This window comes from Microplitis mediator, chromosome 5 (assembly GCF_029852145.1).
Source record: "Microplitis mediator isolate UGA2020A chromosome 5, iyMicMedi2.1, whole genome shotgun sequence".
NCBI classification, from domain to species: Eukaryota; Metazoa; Arthropoda; class Insecta; order Hymenoptera; family Braconidae; genus Microplitis; species Microplitis mediator.
Window position 1 is genome coordinate 1,804,365 of NC_079973.1, and position 16,264 is coordinate 1,820,628.

At 34.7% G+C, this 16,264-nt stretch overlaps 1 protein-coding gene across 1 annotated transcript in view; it reads left to right on the plus strand.

Annotated features, from left to right (window-relative positions):
• The first annotated feature begins 6,160 nt into the window (after positions 1 to 6,160).
• LOC130668172 (protein sickie) overlaps positions 6,161 to 16,264 on the plus strand; it is a 105,397-nt gene continuing 95,293 nt past the window's right edge. The window contains exon 1 of the mRNA XM_057470326.1: positions 6,161 to 6,251. Within this exon, the coding sequence (XP_057326309.1) occupies positions 6,186 to 6,251 (66 nt within the window). The 5' untranslated portion in view covers positions 6,161 to 6,185. The remainder of the gene's footprint in view (positions 6,252 to 16,264) is intronic.

The following is a 16,264-nucleotide window of genomic DNA, read 5'->3' on the forward strand; positions in this document are numbered from 1 at the left end:
CCCCTTCCCCTAAGTAAATTATGTTTTAATATTTTGGGTGATAAAAAGAAACGGATTGAGCAGATGACATTCCGATGCTCTGCCGACAATTTCATTGGGTTTAATGCTGTCGTAAAGAAAGCACTCGCGTTCTAAATAGTCCCTTCCTACGTGTAGTTAAGTAACGGCGGTTGTCATAAATCCTTTACTCTACTCTGCCAGTGGATAGGAGTAGTGTCCGTGGTATCGCCGGCGAGTAGAACCGACCGGGCAGTCAACGGCGCGCGCCATCGGCATCCCAAGACAACCGTATACTTAATGAGAAACATAAATAATGTCCGACTGCTTGTATTGGTTACTTTCGAGTCATATATATACATATGTATGTGAAGTTGTGCTGTTGTATTATGTAGTCATCGTCGGGTTCTGTTCATTTGTTACATACCACTCTAAACTACAGACTTAATATATATGTATCTATATAATACCCAACAGCCAACAGTACTAACAGTGTACATTAGTAGTTTAGATACCAGTAGTTTAAGGACTGGAGTAGTAGCCAACGTTTTATGGCTTTCACGATGTGATAAAGACATCCCTAATACAAATTAACGCGGGTGACGATAGATATTAGTTATACATATTTACATTTTTTATAAATTATCTTACACTCATGTTTTTATTTTATTTTTTTATTATCGCGCTTTTTTAGTGCCGGTAATGGAACACTTATAGAATCACTCCGATGTCTCTAATTTTGAAGAAAGTTGAAATTTTTTTTTATATTTGTCGGCTGATATGAAAGGCGTAATTTTAAAAAAATTTTTGCAAAATTACAAATTTCAATTAACGAAAAAAAAATATTGGAGTAAAATATCGCGGGCGCAGTTTTTTTATAAAATAATTTTTATGGGTAATTTTGAGCGGCAAAAAATTTGAAATTTGAATTTTTATTTGAGAAAAAATTATTATTTCAGAATCAAAATTTTTAACTAGAAATTTGAGTTTGTAAAGGTCAATAATTTTGAACTGAACACAGATGATAATTAAGAAGTCATTATTAAAATATATATTGATATTTTTTACCCTAGTTTACAAATGTCACAAAAGGTCAATTAATTTGAGAAGTTGATCAAATAACTAAAATTAATTTTAATTCGAGTTTCTAAAAAGCGTAAACAAGATTTTGAATACAACTAATAATAATTGAGTGTAATTTCACATTCCACTTATGCTGAGAGAGTTCAAATATTGTGTGAGTAAATATATATATATGTATATATACAGACAGATAGAATAGATCGAGCCGGAGGGTATGAAAGTGTCTACAACCCTTGAAGTAATGTCGAGGGATGTCAAAATCACTGGTGGTTTCAACAATATATACCACCAAAACACTATTATACTTAGATAACGCTAATTTATCAAATCGATTAGAAACGGTGAGCAATTTTCATATATAAGATTCCCATCACGATCTATATACACACATAAACTTAACGCAAGTCACCCTCGACAGAAATAGTTCTTCCCCTTTTACTTTAAGTGGGCCAGGATATTCACAAGTTGTATACTCATAGCAGGTCAATGAACGAAATTCCTGAGATGTCCGAGTCGATATAACACCAAGGGTGAATTTAAGTGAACTGGAAGGAAATTCACGCTGTGTTCAATACCTTCCAATAAAATTTACTTTCCCACCGGCGGTGACAAAGCCCATTCTGTTACCGCCTACAACTGTGCCCTGGTTTTTGCTTTATTTTTTATCAAAACTTTTATATCTCAAATCCAAAACAAAACTTACTCCGTAACTAAAAATCACGGTAATTTTATTGGGCTCTTGTCTGTTTGCAGTGGACCTGCCATCCGTGGAGGGGTTAAATAAACTTCTTTTAAAGGTCCACTCAGTATGGGTCCTTGATGTCGTCTCTATACGAGTAGGGTCGAGTTGCTTCGACTTGTAGATAAATGGCCTGCTCTCGTGAACTTCTCTGATAGAGATATTAATCTTTTTCAGTCTTCTCACTATACTTTCTCTCTTTCTCTCTCTCTCACAACAATTCTCTCGTTTTATCCGTTTCGATGACCGCTCCAGGCGCTTCGTGATATTTCTCCAATCTCCATCCTCTTATTATTATCATTATTATTATTATATTTTATTCTTATGTACATTTCTGTAGTCATGACACTTCTATCTCCCCATTATTCTTATTCTTATTTTTATTTCTTACTCACTTTAATACTTAACTTGTCTCATTTGCTCTCCATCACCATGAAAAGCGAGTACCATATGTCCGTGTCAGTGCTTTGCTTTCTTTACACTCCAATAAGGTACTCAAACAGCAAACAGTGAAATTAAAGAATGGGAGAAAAGAGTGCTTGCTATTCTCGCGTGATAACTTGTTTTACATTTTCTTCATTATCATTTATCTCAGCGCTCTATTAAATTTTTTTTTGTTATTTAAAAATAATACAAAATTTTTCTAGTCTTTTCCACGCTTTGTAGATTGTTTATAAATATTTTTTATTGCAGTTTGTGAATAAACAGCTGCATGAATGCATAGTAAAGTGAATAGACTCATGCATGGAGTGCTCGGGGTGTTAGAGAATGATGTGGTCGCGTCAACTCAGGCGCACGGTAGGTAAACCGAGTGAAAGAGAAAGCATCGTAACGTGTACGATATACATATATATATGTATGTGTGTGTGTGTGTGGGAAATACGCAGGAGGGAAAGAGTAGGAGATAGATAGGTGGATAGATATAGAGGGTGAAAGAGGATAAGGGGGTGAAATAGGTGGCACACGGTGCGTAGCGCGTAGAATTCTCTACTCGTGTTCCATTCGGGTGGGAGTTAGATCGATAACATAAAGGGACTACGCCAGACCTTATGGTGCCTACTACTTTTTCTTTACTTCCTTCTTATTTCTTGTTAGATTTTTTTTTTAACATTTTTACAACTATTTTACGCGTTAGTTTTTTTTAATAAAAAAAAAAAAAAAATGATGTTACTTTTTTTTTAGGGCAATGAAATATTCAATTATTTGATTGCGAAAAGTTTTTAATTTTATTCATTAATAAAAAAAAAAAAAAAATTACGAGAAAAAAAAGATTTGGCGGTAAAAATTTTTTCTCGAAATAAAATTTTGTTAAAATTGATAGTGAAAAATTTTTCTTGAGTAAAGAAATAATTTTTTTCTCGATATGGTTTTGTAAAAAAATATGTATTGAATGTTTGATGCATGATTAAAGACAAGTGGGTCACGCGATGGTATAACGCAGTATGTATGCATAAGTGGTGGGTTTAAAACGTAAACCCTTTTCCCTTGAGTTGCGTTTAGTTGACGTGACGGTGAAAAAGAGGGTTTTAAATTTCTCACGCGGATGTGGTGATTAAAGTGATACATCCGGAGAAGGATATTAATAATATGGAGTGCAGTTATCATTTAATCTTTACTTTTCAATCACTGTCGTCCGCAATAAATTTATTTCAGCATGGCTTAAAAATAGTGGCTGGTTGTTTTAATTAATGAGCAAAAAATATTAACAAGTTAAGTTGAACATGGGTTCTTTGGCGAATGTTTATCCTTGACCGGATAGCCACCCTTGTGACCTTTGTTGTCGTAAAACCACCCGCAGTGGCTAATCGTCGGCACGCCATTAATCTATTTACACTGTTATAGTACATGATGTAGAGTACAGTGTAATATGTTCTGTATATATATATGTATATATATATATAGAGAGGAGCAAGTTGGGGGACATGCGGTGAGGGAGCTAGTGCATTAAATGGGGGCGGGTGTTTTCTCGTTAGGATGTTATGTTGCTACAGGAAGGGGAAAATCGACAGGGTGTCGTGGCTCATTAGACAACGTGGGATAATTTTATGGCAATATTGCTGATGTACGTTATCGATAAAATGGTTAAACGCTTGCAATAAAGTGTTCATTTCTCAACCGTATTGTGGGTGTGTCTCATACTTATTTTACGATTTTTCATCCGTGCTTATAATCGTACCCGGGTCAAAAAAATAAGTTAATTTTGACTCTATTGACATAAGTCAGCTAAGCCAAAACCAAGTGAAATTTGACTTTGCTGGTTTTAATGGATACTTAATAAGTCAAGTTAGCCAGTGGCTAGTCAAAATCAAACGGTTTTTTATCCATTTTTGACTTGCTTACACTCAAAAAATTAAGTAATTGTGTTCCCGGGAAAAAATGTTTTTATAAAATTTCATAAAATAATATAAAATTTTATACAATTTTATCAGATTTTACAGCAAAATTTTATAAAAATTCATACAATTTTATGATGTTTAATACAATTTTACAAAATTTTATAAGATTTTATAAAATTCAATAAAATTTTATGAAGTAAGATCTGAGTAAGGAACGTTATAAATAAATGTAATTTTATAAAATTGTATGACATTTTATAAAATTGTATAAAATTATATACAATTTTATAAGACTGTACAGTGAAATTTTATAGAATTTCATATAGTTCGATAAAATTTTATAAAACTTTATAAAATTTGATCAAATTTGATAAAATTTTACCAGGCCATTTTCAGTATAAAATTTTATAAAATTTTATAAAAATATTTTTTCCCGGGTTTATTATCCTAAATTTTTAATCAGGATGGTAACGGTTATTATCAGGATGGTAGAAATTACCATCAGGATGATAACAGTTGCTATCAGGGATTGTAATTAATATTATTACGATCTAGATGATTTATACAATCATCTAGATAATATTCACTACTATCGGATCGATAGTAAAAATTTTACCATCACTAGATGATAATTCCTATCATTTAATTTTCTGAGCATGGCTAACTTGACCTACTTTGTATCCATTTAAGTGAAAAAGTCAAGTTTGTTATTTTTTTGACCCGGGTATATATATATATATATATATATATATATATATATATATATATATATATATATATATATAATTTTTAACGTCCGTAAAATTTTGATAAAAAGTACTCAGTTACAAGACAATATTCTGATTTATGACTCGAATTGTTCAAGTCGATTTACTTGGATATTTCTACAAAAAATTAGACTCGTACACCCGTACAGTAGACGTCCGTATGAACGCAGAATCAAAATCTCCAAAAGTATGCAGCCGATGAATTAAATTTTTTTTTTACAAATAAAAATTTTTTTTGTGGATAAAAAAAATTAATTTGATTTGTGTATGCGTTGGCAGTTGAAATATTTATATTTAAACAGTGAAAGAAGTCTAAGTAAAATAAATGGTGGACATTTGTTTAATCTTGATGATGAGAAAGTGCAGCGACATGAAGCATTTAGTCTACTGTCGCAATAGAATGTGTTAGGAGTAGTACAGAGTAGAGTAATATAAAGGGAAAGTGATGAAGAGTAGGGAGAAGATAAAGGCGTGGTCCATTTGTCGAGTCCGCTAACGATGTTTATGTCCGCGAATGTAAAGAGCCCTCTGGCTCGTTAATCACGACAAATTCAACGTGATTAATTATGCTTTTCACCCGATTAGCTTTCTCGCAGTCGCATTTGTTCGCTAACTCTTCTCTTGTTCTCCGACAAATTGCTCTATTGTGCGTTGACTAATTTTAATATTTAATATTTATTCTCTCAGCATAAATACAAAACATATATTTATTTATTTATCATCAGTCACGTAAAGAATCAAAATTTTTTAGTGGTTCATTAAAATGTTTGCGGGTTTTTGCCGCGCCAGCGAAATTACATTAAGCGTGAATGGAAATTCCGGATGAGCGAGAAGGACAGAGTTGAGCGAATGAATGCAGGTTGGACTATCCCCCGTCTGGATGATGTCACTTAGTACCTGGGTCACGTATCTCTTGGTATTGACAAGCGAACCAGCCACCCTCAACTTCTCCTCTCTTTGTCCTCTTGCCACCACCACCAACATCTTCCTCTTCTGCAGCACCCAGGAAACCACGATCGTGTTGTACATTTTCTCTCTATTCACCTTTATAGTTTTATTCACCTTACTTTTATAATATTTTCACGCTTTTATCAATATCCCACCTATCAGAACTCTCCGATAAAAATATTTTATTTATTTAACAAAAAAAAAATTACAACCTCGCAATAAAAATATTTTTCTACCCCAATAAAATAAATAAAAATTTATTTGATTTTTTTTTTTTTTTTTTTTTCAAGGATCAAAAGACATTGGGATGTTACGATGAGCATTCAATCTCCAGGACACGGTCAGCGCCCAGCGAGGCACTCCCCCCAGGAGACCATCAAGGTGAGTCAATAATTTTCCATTCAAAGTGTACACTGTAAAAAATCACCGGGGTAAGTCCAAGCGGTGTAGGTGTTAAAATCCGCGGTGTTAAATTTCAACACCGAAAGCGGTGTTAAAATAACGCCGCCGCCGGTGTAAATATTCTGTATCGGTGTTAAAAAAAAATCTCCGGTGTTAAAATAACGCCGCCGCTGGTGTAAATATTCTTTATTAATTTTCATAAAGAACTGACATTTTTTGTGTTTTATAATCTTTAAAGTTAATACTTCAAGCGGACGCAGTTTATCCTGCTTTTACACCGGTATTACTCCGCTTTTACACCGATATTATTCCGTTTTTACATCGATTTTACTCCGCTTTTACACCGGTTACCCCAATTTAACACCGGTATTTTTAACACCGGTGAATTACTCCTCCTACACCGGTGTAATTTTATTTTAGCACCGGGCGGAGTTAAAATGGGTCCTTTTCTAGACTGTAAAAAATTACCGGGGTAAGTCCAAACGGTGTAGGTGTTAAAATTATCGGTGTTAAATTTACCCCCAAAAGCGGTGTGAAAATAACGCCGCCACCGGTGTAAGTATTCTAAACCGGTGTTAAAATATGTTATTTTGTGAATATTTTTACTTACTCGATCACTATACTTGTTGATAAATGATATTTTTTATGAATTTTCATAAAGAACTGACATTTTTTGTGTTTTATAATCTTTAAAGTTAATACTCCAAGTGGACGCAGTTTATCCTGCTTTTACACCGGTATTATTCCGTTTTTACACCGATTTTACTCCGCTTTTACACCGGTTACCCCGCTTTAACACCGGTATTTTTAACACCGGTGAATTACTCCTCCTACACCGGTGTAATTTTATTTTAACACCGGGCGGAGTTAAAATGAGTCCATTTTTAACACCGCTCTTTTTACAGTGTAGTCCGAAAAAAAAATTGTTATCCGGAAAACAGAAGTCACGCAGACGAAATGGACGAAATTTCCAGTTACCCAAACTATACTTTTTTCTTTATATCCTTTGTATATTATCAGTTAGATTGTATAAATTTTTTTTACTGGAGCACATAACACAGTTATGGATATTTTACCCTCGTCCATTCACTCACTCCCTCAGTAATTCGTAGCGTACGTGTCTGACTGTACGCAGCCATGTACTACTGCGCCGTCATCCCTTCGCACGGACTTCTGGCATTTCGCCGACTTCAAATCAACCCCTTACACCATACTCTGCATCTCTACCTCGAGTTTCTGCTCTATTATATATATATTTACTGGATTATATTATATACACAGTCAGTTATCCCCGGGTATTTTTCACTCGGATGCTTACAGCACATGTCAGCTTTTACTTTGGTGTCTTAATTAATTTCGCGCTCACGTGTCCAATCCCCTTACGACCATACTTGTCACCCTTTTTTCTTTACAGCTTCACTCATTTATCCTCTTAATATACCGATTAATGATTCGCGCCTTTCAAATTAATTGTGAGTGAACAAAACACAATTAATTTTTTTTAAATTCAAAGTCGGACTAATTTATTTAAATAATTTTTTTTTTGTTGATGATAAATTAGTATAAATAAAATCACATTGTAATCTGAGATTCTTCAACATGATGGTTAATTGTATCTAGATACCGTCACGAAACAAATTCCCGTCAGTGAAATTCATCGCGTGACTTTGAATTGCATTTTTGACTACACTGACTTCGTGTCCTCAGTTTAAGTTTCTGCACCTGAGTCGCACGAAACCACACACATAAAAATATTCAACACACAGACTTTATTTTTTTTTTTTTATTTGTATTTATCACGGAGTCTGTGTTTAATTGATTATTTATAAATGATATGTCCATGACTCAGAGGAATTAATTATGATATTTTTTTCGCCGATTATACTTGACTGATGATGTGTATTGAAAGCATTATAAATAACAAAAACAGAGTAGAGTCAATGTAAATTTATTGAGTTTAAGTAAATGGATTTGGAGAGACCACAGTTGAAAAGTAGCAAAGTGTCAATTTAGTTGGGTTTCGTGAGCAAACGTTTGCTAACCGACAAAATGTGTTTCTCTTTTAGTCCCCAAGTCAAAGTGACACGCAACACTGGGGGTAATGGTATGGGACGGGATAGTAAGGGGTGGAGAATGAAGAGGGTAGCGGGTATTGCCAGAGGGTAGAGGGTAGAGGGTAGAGAGTAGAGCTTTGAGGATAGGAGCGAAAGGCGAAGTGGTTTCCGTCTCTCGCGGTTTACCTCGCGGTATCTGAGGGTCGTAACATTGTATGGGTATATGAGGATCCAGGAGTCAGGAGTGGGAAAGGTTTTGAGGCTGAGGAAAATAAAGAGGACGGAGGAGCGAACTGAGGGATCGTCGGGATGAAAAGGATGAGAGATTTCGGACTGTGAGGGCCACGCCCCGACTATGAGGACAAGATGATACCGCCCCTCCTTTATAGTTACTCTCTTTCCCTCCTTATTCTCGTCACTACTTACTCACTTCGCTGCCGTACACCAGCCCCGAGCCTCGAGATAATTAAAGATACAACGCCGGGGTTGAAGCGAGAGGAAAAGGCGGGTGTTACGGTTAAGTGGCTTACGTTTGTGAAATTTCACGCAAACTGTCCGAGATACTTAATCTTTTTTCTTTTATCTTCATTTTTTTTTTTTTTTTTTTTTTACTCGTATTAATTATTATTTAAACGTCTTTATTAGTTGGTATACTTTAACCTTTTTTATAAATCGGGGTTTAATAATTTTTTAGTGCTTTAATTAAGGAAAAAATATTTAAAACATCTGGGAAAATGTTTTATTAATTTTTTTTTATTTTTTTCGTCCGTAAATTTATTTACTGGTGGAAAAAAATGTGATGTCATTATTTTAACTTCTGACATCTGGGTGTATATTAAAGAACGTGATAAGAAATTTTTATGATGGTTATTAGATAATTGATAAAAAAAAAATATATGTAGTTATATATGGGAGGGCTTAAATGATTTTGTTTGTAGTAACGTAATTTAAGTAAAAGTTAATAAATTTAGTGAGCGAGTTTGCTCACGTGCAGGCTGCTACACGGTATTTTGATGAGTGGCATTTCTATATTTTTTTCTGACAGTAGGGCAAGTTTTATGGGGACTTCCGGGTTTTAAAATAATAATAATGCAGTGAAATAAAATATATATATATGTATATAAATATAAAGATATTCACGCGAGGACACGAGTGACATTAGAGGAAAATTTTTTCGAGGGGATTTTTCTTAGCGAATGCGAGTGTTGTAAGAATTGAGAATCGATAATACCAAGAGCGGGAGAATTTCTGTAACTTAACTTGTGAGAGAGGTAACGTGAGGGAGCACAGAGAACTCAAAGCGAAAGAGGACTAGAGCCGCTATAGTGTGCAGTGTGAGACCTTGGGTCTCTAGAATTCAGAGGGTTTCCGGATATTTATGTGACAGCAGCTGTATCGTTGCTGCCGCACTACCTTATACTACATATATATGTTATATATATATATCTAACTTCTTCTTCTATACCTCCTCTTGCTAGCTATAACAACCCCACGGCTTTTCGCGCACCCCCAGATACGGGCTGTACTCACCGAATTTTCCCTCTGATTCAAAACTTCCAGATCTTATATGTTGTTTATGTGATGCCATTTTTTTTATTCTATTGTAATCTTTTAAACTTTCTTTGCTCAAAAAAATTTTCTCTATTCTATTTTCCCAAACTTGATTATTTTCAAAACTGACTTTAAAGAACAAAATTAAAAAATTAATTTGAACTTTGATCGCCGCATCGAAGTTGAGTCAAAAATTAAAAAATTAAAATCTTCGATTCATGGTATCAATAATTTAAAAAGAAAAAAAAATGACTGAATTTTGATATAAAATAAAATTACAATTGTATCAATAAATCAAAATTGAATCAATATCGGCCCTCAATTGAATCAAATTTAACTTTATCTATTTTATCGTACCCGGCATTGATAAAATTATTGTTTTTTCGGTTTCGCAAACTTTTTTTTCCTCACTTTATATTCAATAAAATTTTTATTAATGCCTATTAATAATAAAATACATCAGCTATCTAATAAACGAAGTTTTGAGTGTCGAGTACGAGAGGAAGTTGGGTATAACACTAAAGACAACAGTAGCAACAACTTTGTTAGTTCCTCTGGTAATGAGATAACGTGAGCTGTGCGTAAAACACGCAGTACGTCTTGCCTAACTCGGAGGGATTTAAGACTCACATGATACCTTCATGCCTATATATCTTTATATACATACTATCCTATATCTATATCTACATCTACATCTACATCTATACTGCAACTATCTTCCAACTTTGGACCCTTCGAATAGTAATTTTGCTTCCGCAAGACTTTGGAAACAAACACTTTGTTTTATTTGAAAACGAGAATCGAAAAGTTTTGTTATTTATGCATCTACATCTTGCATCATTCATTGCCTGTAAAACAACACTTCCTTAAAATTCAAATCCTTTTTTTTCGCTCAACAAAAATATTCAATTACCTGCGAATCTGCGGATTTAAATTTTTCATTGATGGAAAATTTTTTTTATTTTTAATTTATTGATTAAAATTTTTTTTCTTACATATTTTTATGAATACGTCATCATATTACTCTTGATTAAACAACTTATCCGCGTATAAACTCCATCAAAAAGTCCATGCCCAGCATCGTTGCCGTTAACATTCGAGGGAACTTTTAAAAACTTTTTTTAAACTTTTTCCACATGAATTTATTGGTTTTTATTATTACATTACATTATAAATGATCATTTAACTGGAAAATTAGATTAAAAGCTTAAAAAAAATTTTTTTTTGAATGTCTATCAGAAATAAAATAAAAATTTTATGTTTACTTTAGTTTTATGGGCGGTCTATAAAATTATAATATGGAAGAAAAATATAAAACAGAGTCAAAAATACAACTACATATTTTTTTTATTTGGTATTTAGTATTTTTATAAAAATCGCGTGCATTTTCTTTTTTATTCTTGGCGAATTTTTCTATTTGTGCTGTCGGTGGCTGGCCGTTGTCGCGATCGCAAATCCATTATCGAACTTGAGGGCAATCTAGCATCGGTTTGTAAGCTGATCTAGAGCCAGCGGAACACAAAAAATGGTCTGCATGCAAAGACCTTGAGCCCTCGGAACTCGAAATGCCCGCGGCTGCCTCTTGTAGACACGGGGATTAATGCCGCTGATGATAAAAAATTTTATTTTTTTTTAGCGTCATAATGGTTTTTCTAAGGGATATATTTGGGATATAGTAAGACACAAGAAGTCGTGCGTGACATTATGTGACGCAAAAGAGCGCTGAATACGCGATGAAAATTTAAATCGATAAATTTACTGATGGGTTTCGAACAAACATTTATTTTTGACTTGACTTCTTGACAAATTGCCTCTTCATGATTCAAATATATTGTTAATTTTAATCTATATTTATTTTTGTCAATATTATATTCAGGAAAAGTCAAAGTCCAATTTCGCGTAAAGTGACAGTTAAGATTTAGCTTTGAGTTTGTTTGAATGTAAGATAATTTAATAAAATAATGTTAGTTCGGGTAATACAATTTTGAAAGAGTTGAAGGTAACGTCGTAGATTGTAAAAAAAATTTAAAGAAAGATATCGGAGTAAGAGTAAGGGAAGAGAGTAAAGTCATCCCCTTGAAAGTTTAAAGTCAACTTTCGCTTTTCCCGGAGCTCGATGTTCGTACACAGCTCTACTGAGTTTCGTTTTCTATCCCATTCCATTTTACGGGAAGTTTGTGTGAATCCCCGAGTCCCTCGAACCCTCCACCTGGAGTCCAAGGTAATACTCGGTGCAATAAACGGGACCCGGACAAAACTTTGCCCTTGCAATAGGGCGCATGATCTAACGGCCACGTGGGAAAATCCAACCACCACTTTGCCCATTAAATCACATTTCTTTCACGTACCTCTATTTTATTACCGTACGATTACTGCGAAACTTTTCCTTTTAGATAAATAAATAAATGAGTAAATGAATTTACCCGCGGCCAGAATCATGCGAGGGAAACTTTAATTACGAAATACCCGGTTCTGTTTTCGATTAAAAACAAGAAAAAAAACGAAACAGTGTAACGAAATTGAAATTGGAAGTTGAAGGAAATTTGGGGAAAAAATTTTGTTGGAGAAAAGGATTGAATGTAGGATTAAATGGGTATGGAAAATGGGATTTTCCAGTAGATGGAAAAAGCCGCAGGTAGTTGGCGAACGAGCTGGGGTCGCGCGTAAAGGACAATATTTGTTCGTTCGTTCGAATTAATGGCAAATCCATAGTCAGGTCTCAGCGCGCGTAAGCTCCATGGAATCCACCCCTGTAATGTATACTGTACTGTACAATATACGATGTGCTTTTCCCTGCGTGGCAGCACCGTCAGAAGCTCTATTTCCAAGCTCACAGTTCTTCGAAAGTATCATTCGCAAAAGCTCCCGCCAATGGCTTCTGCGGAAGCTCCATCTCGCGTCGTAATTCTCAAGCTCGGGTTTCAATTTTCATTTTATCCGACGCACGATTACGTAACTACTGTCGGTAATGGAAAATTTACCGTACCCTCTTATAGTAAAATGTTTTTGCAGTAGAAAATTATCAACGCGCATCTGAAAATAGAAATTTTAATGAACAGGAAATAGTTTTTCATTTCGAAAACTGTTCTACCGAATTCCTGTAAAAAATTTGGAAAATTCACTAGAAGTTGGAGGATTGCTTCAAACAGGCGATAAAAATTTTTTAATAATAAAATGAGATAAAGTAATCCTCGGAAGGGAGTAGAAATTCGCTTGACACCCTACTATCCATTTAAATATTAAAACATATATATAATATATATACTGATGCAATTGCATATGTTACTGTTAAATGATGCGTGCATCGGCTGGAACTTAAGCCTATTTCAGGATTCTGGGGGCAGAAATTGAGGCTTTAGCTATATCTGTATACATATTATATGCCGAGGGTACGCAACATCAGCAATAGCTGCTATTCGGTCTCACATAATCTTCCTAACGTACGTCGTGCGGCTAAACCATAATGGGATACACCGGCTTACATGAAGTAATCTCCTACATCAACCCCATTTCTATTATTATTTCAATATTTCAACAGTACTTTCATCGAAACTCATCTTTTTGTTAAATTAAAACCCAAAATTATAAACTTTTTCCGCAAAAAGTACACTGTAAAAAGAGCGGTGTTAAAAATGGACTCGTTTTAACTCCGCCCGGTGTAAAAATGAAATTACACCGGTGTTAAAGCAGGATAACCGGTGTAAAATCGGAATAAAACCGGTGTAAAAGCGGGGTCAATTACGTCCGCTTGGAGTATTAAGTTTAAAGATTATAAAACACAAAAAATGTCAGTTCTTTATGAAAATTAATAAAAAATATCATTTATTTACCAGTATAGTAATCAAGTAAGTAAAAATATTCACAAAGTAAAATATTTTAACACCGGTAAAGAATACCTACACCGGTGGCGGCGTTATTTTAACACCGGTCTAGAAAATTTACACCGGTGGCGGCGTTATTTTCACACCGCTTTCGGAGGTAAATTTAACACCGATAATTTTAACACCTACACCGCTTGGACTTACCCCGGTGATTTTTTACAGTGTATGTACCTGAAGATCGTAACGTTTTTCGCTCTACGAAAAAAATATTTAGAAAATAAAAAATCTACTGGATGACTAGATTTCTAAAATGTTTCGCACGTAGATGCTAATATGTCAGCCGAAAATCTTAAGCCAACCCTTACCTCTGAAACTACCCCTCAAGCAGTCAAATTTCATCAATTTTTTTCATTTTCGTTGTTCGAAAAACATTCCGATCTTCAGGTACATCAAAAAGTGAATTTCGTAGCGTGTTTAGCACTCGGTAGCCAATTAACCGCGAAATTGGTGTCAAAATATTATCAAACAAAGTTTATAACCGGAAATATAAAAACACAATAGAGCTTTTCATTTTTTGTTAAACTATGAATGCTCGATTGTTGCCCCTAACTAGTGCTGAATACCGTACACCCTTGCATTTGCGTTTAATAAACACGGCATTGGCATTGGCATGTTAAATCAAATATATATATACAATTTAGATATATGCCCCGTGGTGCTTGACGTGGGCGAATCGAGGATCTCACAGGGGTTTTGCATCATACATCCTCCCAATTCACACACACATATGAGTTTTGCCGTGAGTTTGAGCTCTTAACCGATGAGATTTTATCCAAATGTTATTCATGAGCTATGGCCGCTCGACAATATGACCCCTCAACAGATGAAAGTTTTGATAAGTATTTCTATTATTAACGAAAATCGACGGTAATTTATCTCCATCATTTATGATGATGGTTTTTTTCGTTTTTGTTTCAAAATCAGCCTGATTATAATTTCAATAATGATGCGCGATAAATAAAACCCATCTATAATTCAAATCCTTATGCTTATTCAAATTGATGTTGATAAATTTAACTGATTGATTTTACCAGATATGTTAATATGAAATACAAATATTTAAATTTAAATTCAAAGCTTAACACTTTGAATAACATTATATATACAATATATAAGATTACATTATATATTTCATTATATATGTGTACAGGACAGAATTTACAAGGAGCGCAATATCTATGGTGTGTATCGGAATTCATATGACCACGATTTGCGTGACGGTGGTGGTGGATTGTGTGCGCCGTTGGTCGCAATATGGTGTTTGAAGGCATACATAAAATAACATAACTACGGCGTACACACACCAACCACGTGGCTGAATGTAATTAGTTTTTTGCCCTATGGCTATGATACGCAAGGGGGATGTTTAGACGGGGGGTTGATCTAGCCCGCGCCTACGAGGGTCCCACTTCTCGATGGGGTGCTCATGCACACCATAAACCATTCTTCAATCTCCCAATGTATATGGGTTTGTAGATTCATACATTCATACATTTATGGAACTGTGTGTGTGTTTGGGGGCTGTATTGTGTTGAATGAGGACGATCGTCGAGCCGATGCTTCGAAAAATGTAAGGGTGGGTGTTGCCTTAGGGCGCTTTCAGTTTGCCGGGGGCACTCTTGGCAAGTGCATCTATTGTCTGAGTGCAAGAACCTGAAAATACGCTTATCGACCCTCTACTTGTCTTCAGAATGCTCTGAGACATTTCTGTGATTTCCTACGTCAGTCACACTTGAAACTTTATACCCAACGTTTCGGTTTTATTGTTCGTTCTCCGGAATGTCCAGTCTTACATTTCGGATCCTCACTTGTTACTTGTTTTTGTTTCGTTGAAAATGTGCAATAGTGGTTGGTTTGAATTTGTTGTTAAATAGTTTAGATTTGTTATGGAAAAGTGCAAGAGATGTTTTTGTTTTCATGGTGATGTTAAATATTTATGTTCAGTTATTAAAGTGTTTATTTATTTTTTTCGTTGGTTTATTTAAGTGGTCGGTGCATTAATTTAATAATGGATACAAGAAGAAAAATATTTAATGTAGATTGGGATTCCCCGAGTACTGAAACGGGAACCGTTAAAAGAAGGCCGTTGTCTATGAATGTTAATTTGAAAAATATACCAAAATTGAGCCGCATAAGACCGAAGTCGTCAGTTTTTGATTTAAAGCCACTTAATAATGACTTAGTTATGAAGACAGCAATTAATAATCGGCAAGAAACGAGAGTGTCTAAATTAGCTGTGAAAAAAGAATTCGGCCTGAAATTAAGCGGCACATTTAATAAATCCAGAAGAAAGGAAACACATGGTGATAATTGGAAAGAATCTCAGGATGGAAGGAAAGTACGTCAAAGCGGAATACCGAAACCAAAGATAACAAGCAGTAATACTAGAGCACGTTTAGTGAATTCGAGTTCGGAAAGTTCGGGAATCGGATCTCCATTATCGCCGTTGTCACCACAAAATGATGTAGATACACCAGAGACAAGTGTTGGTGGTGATAGAGATGTT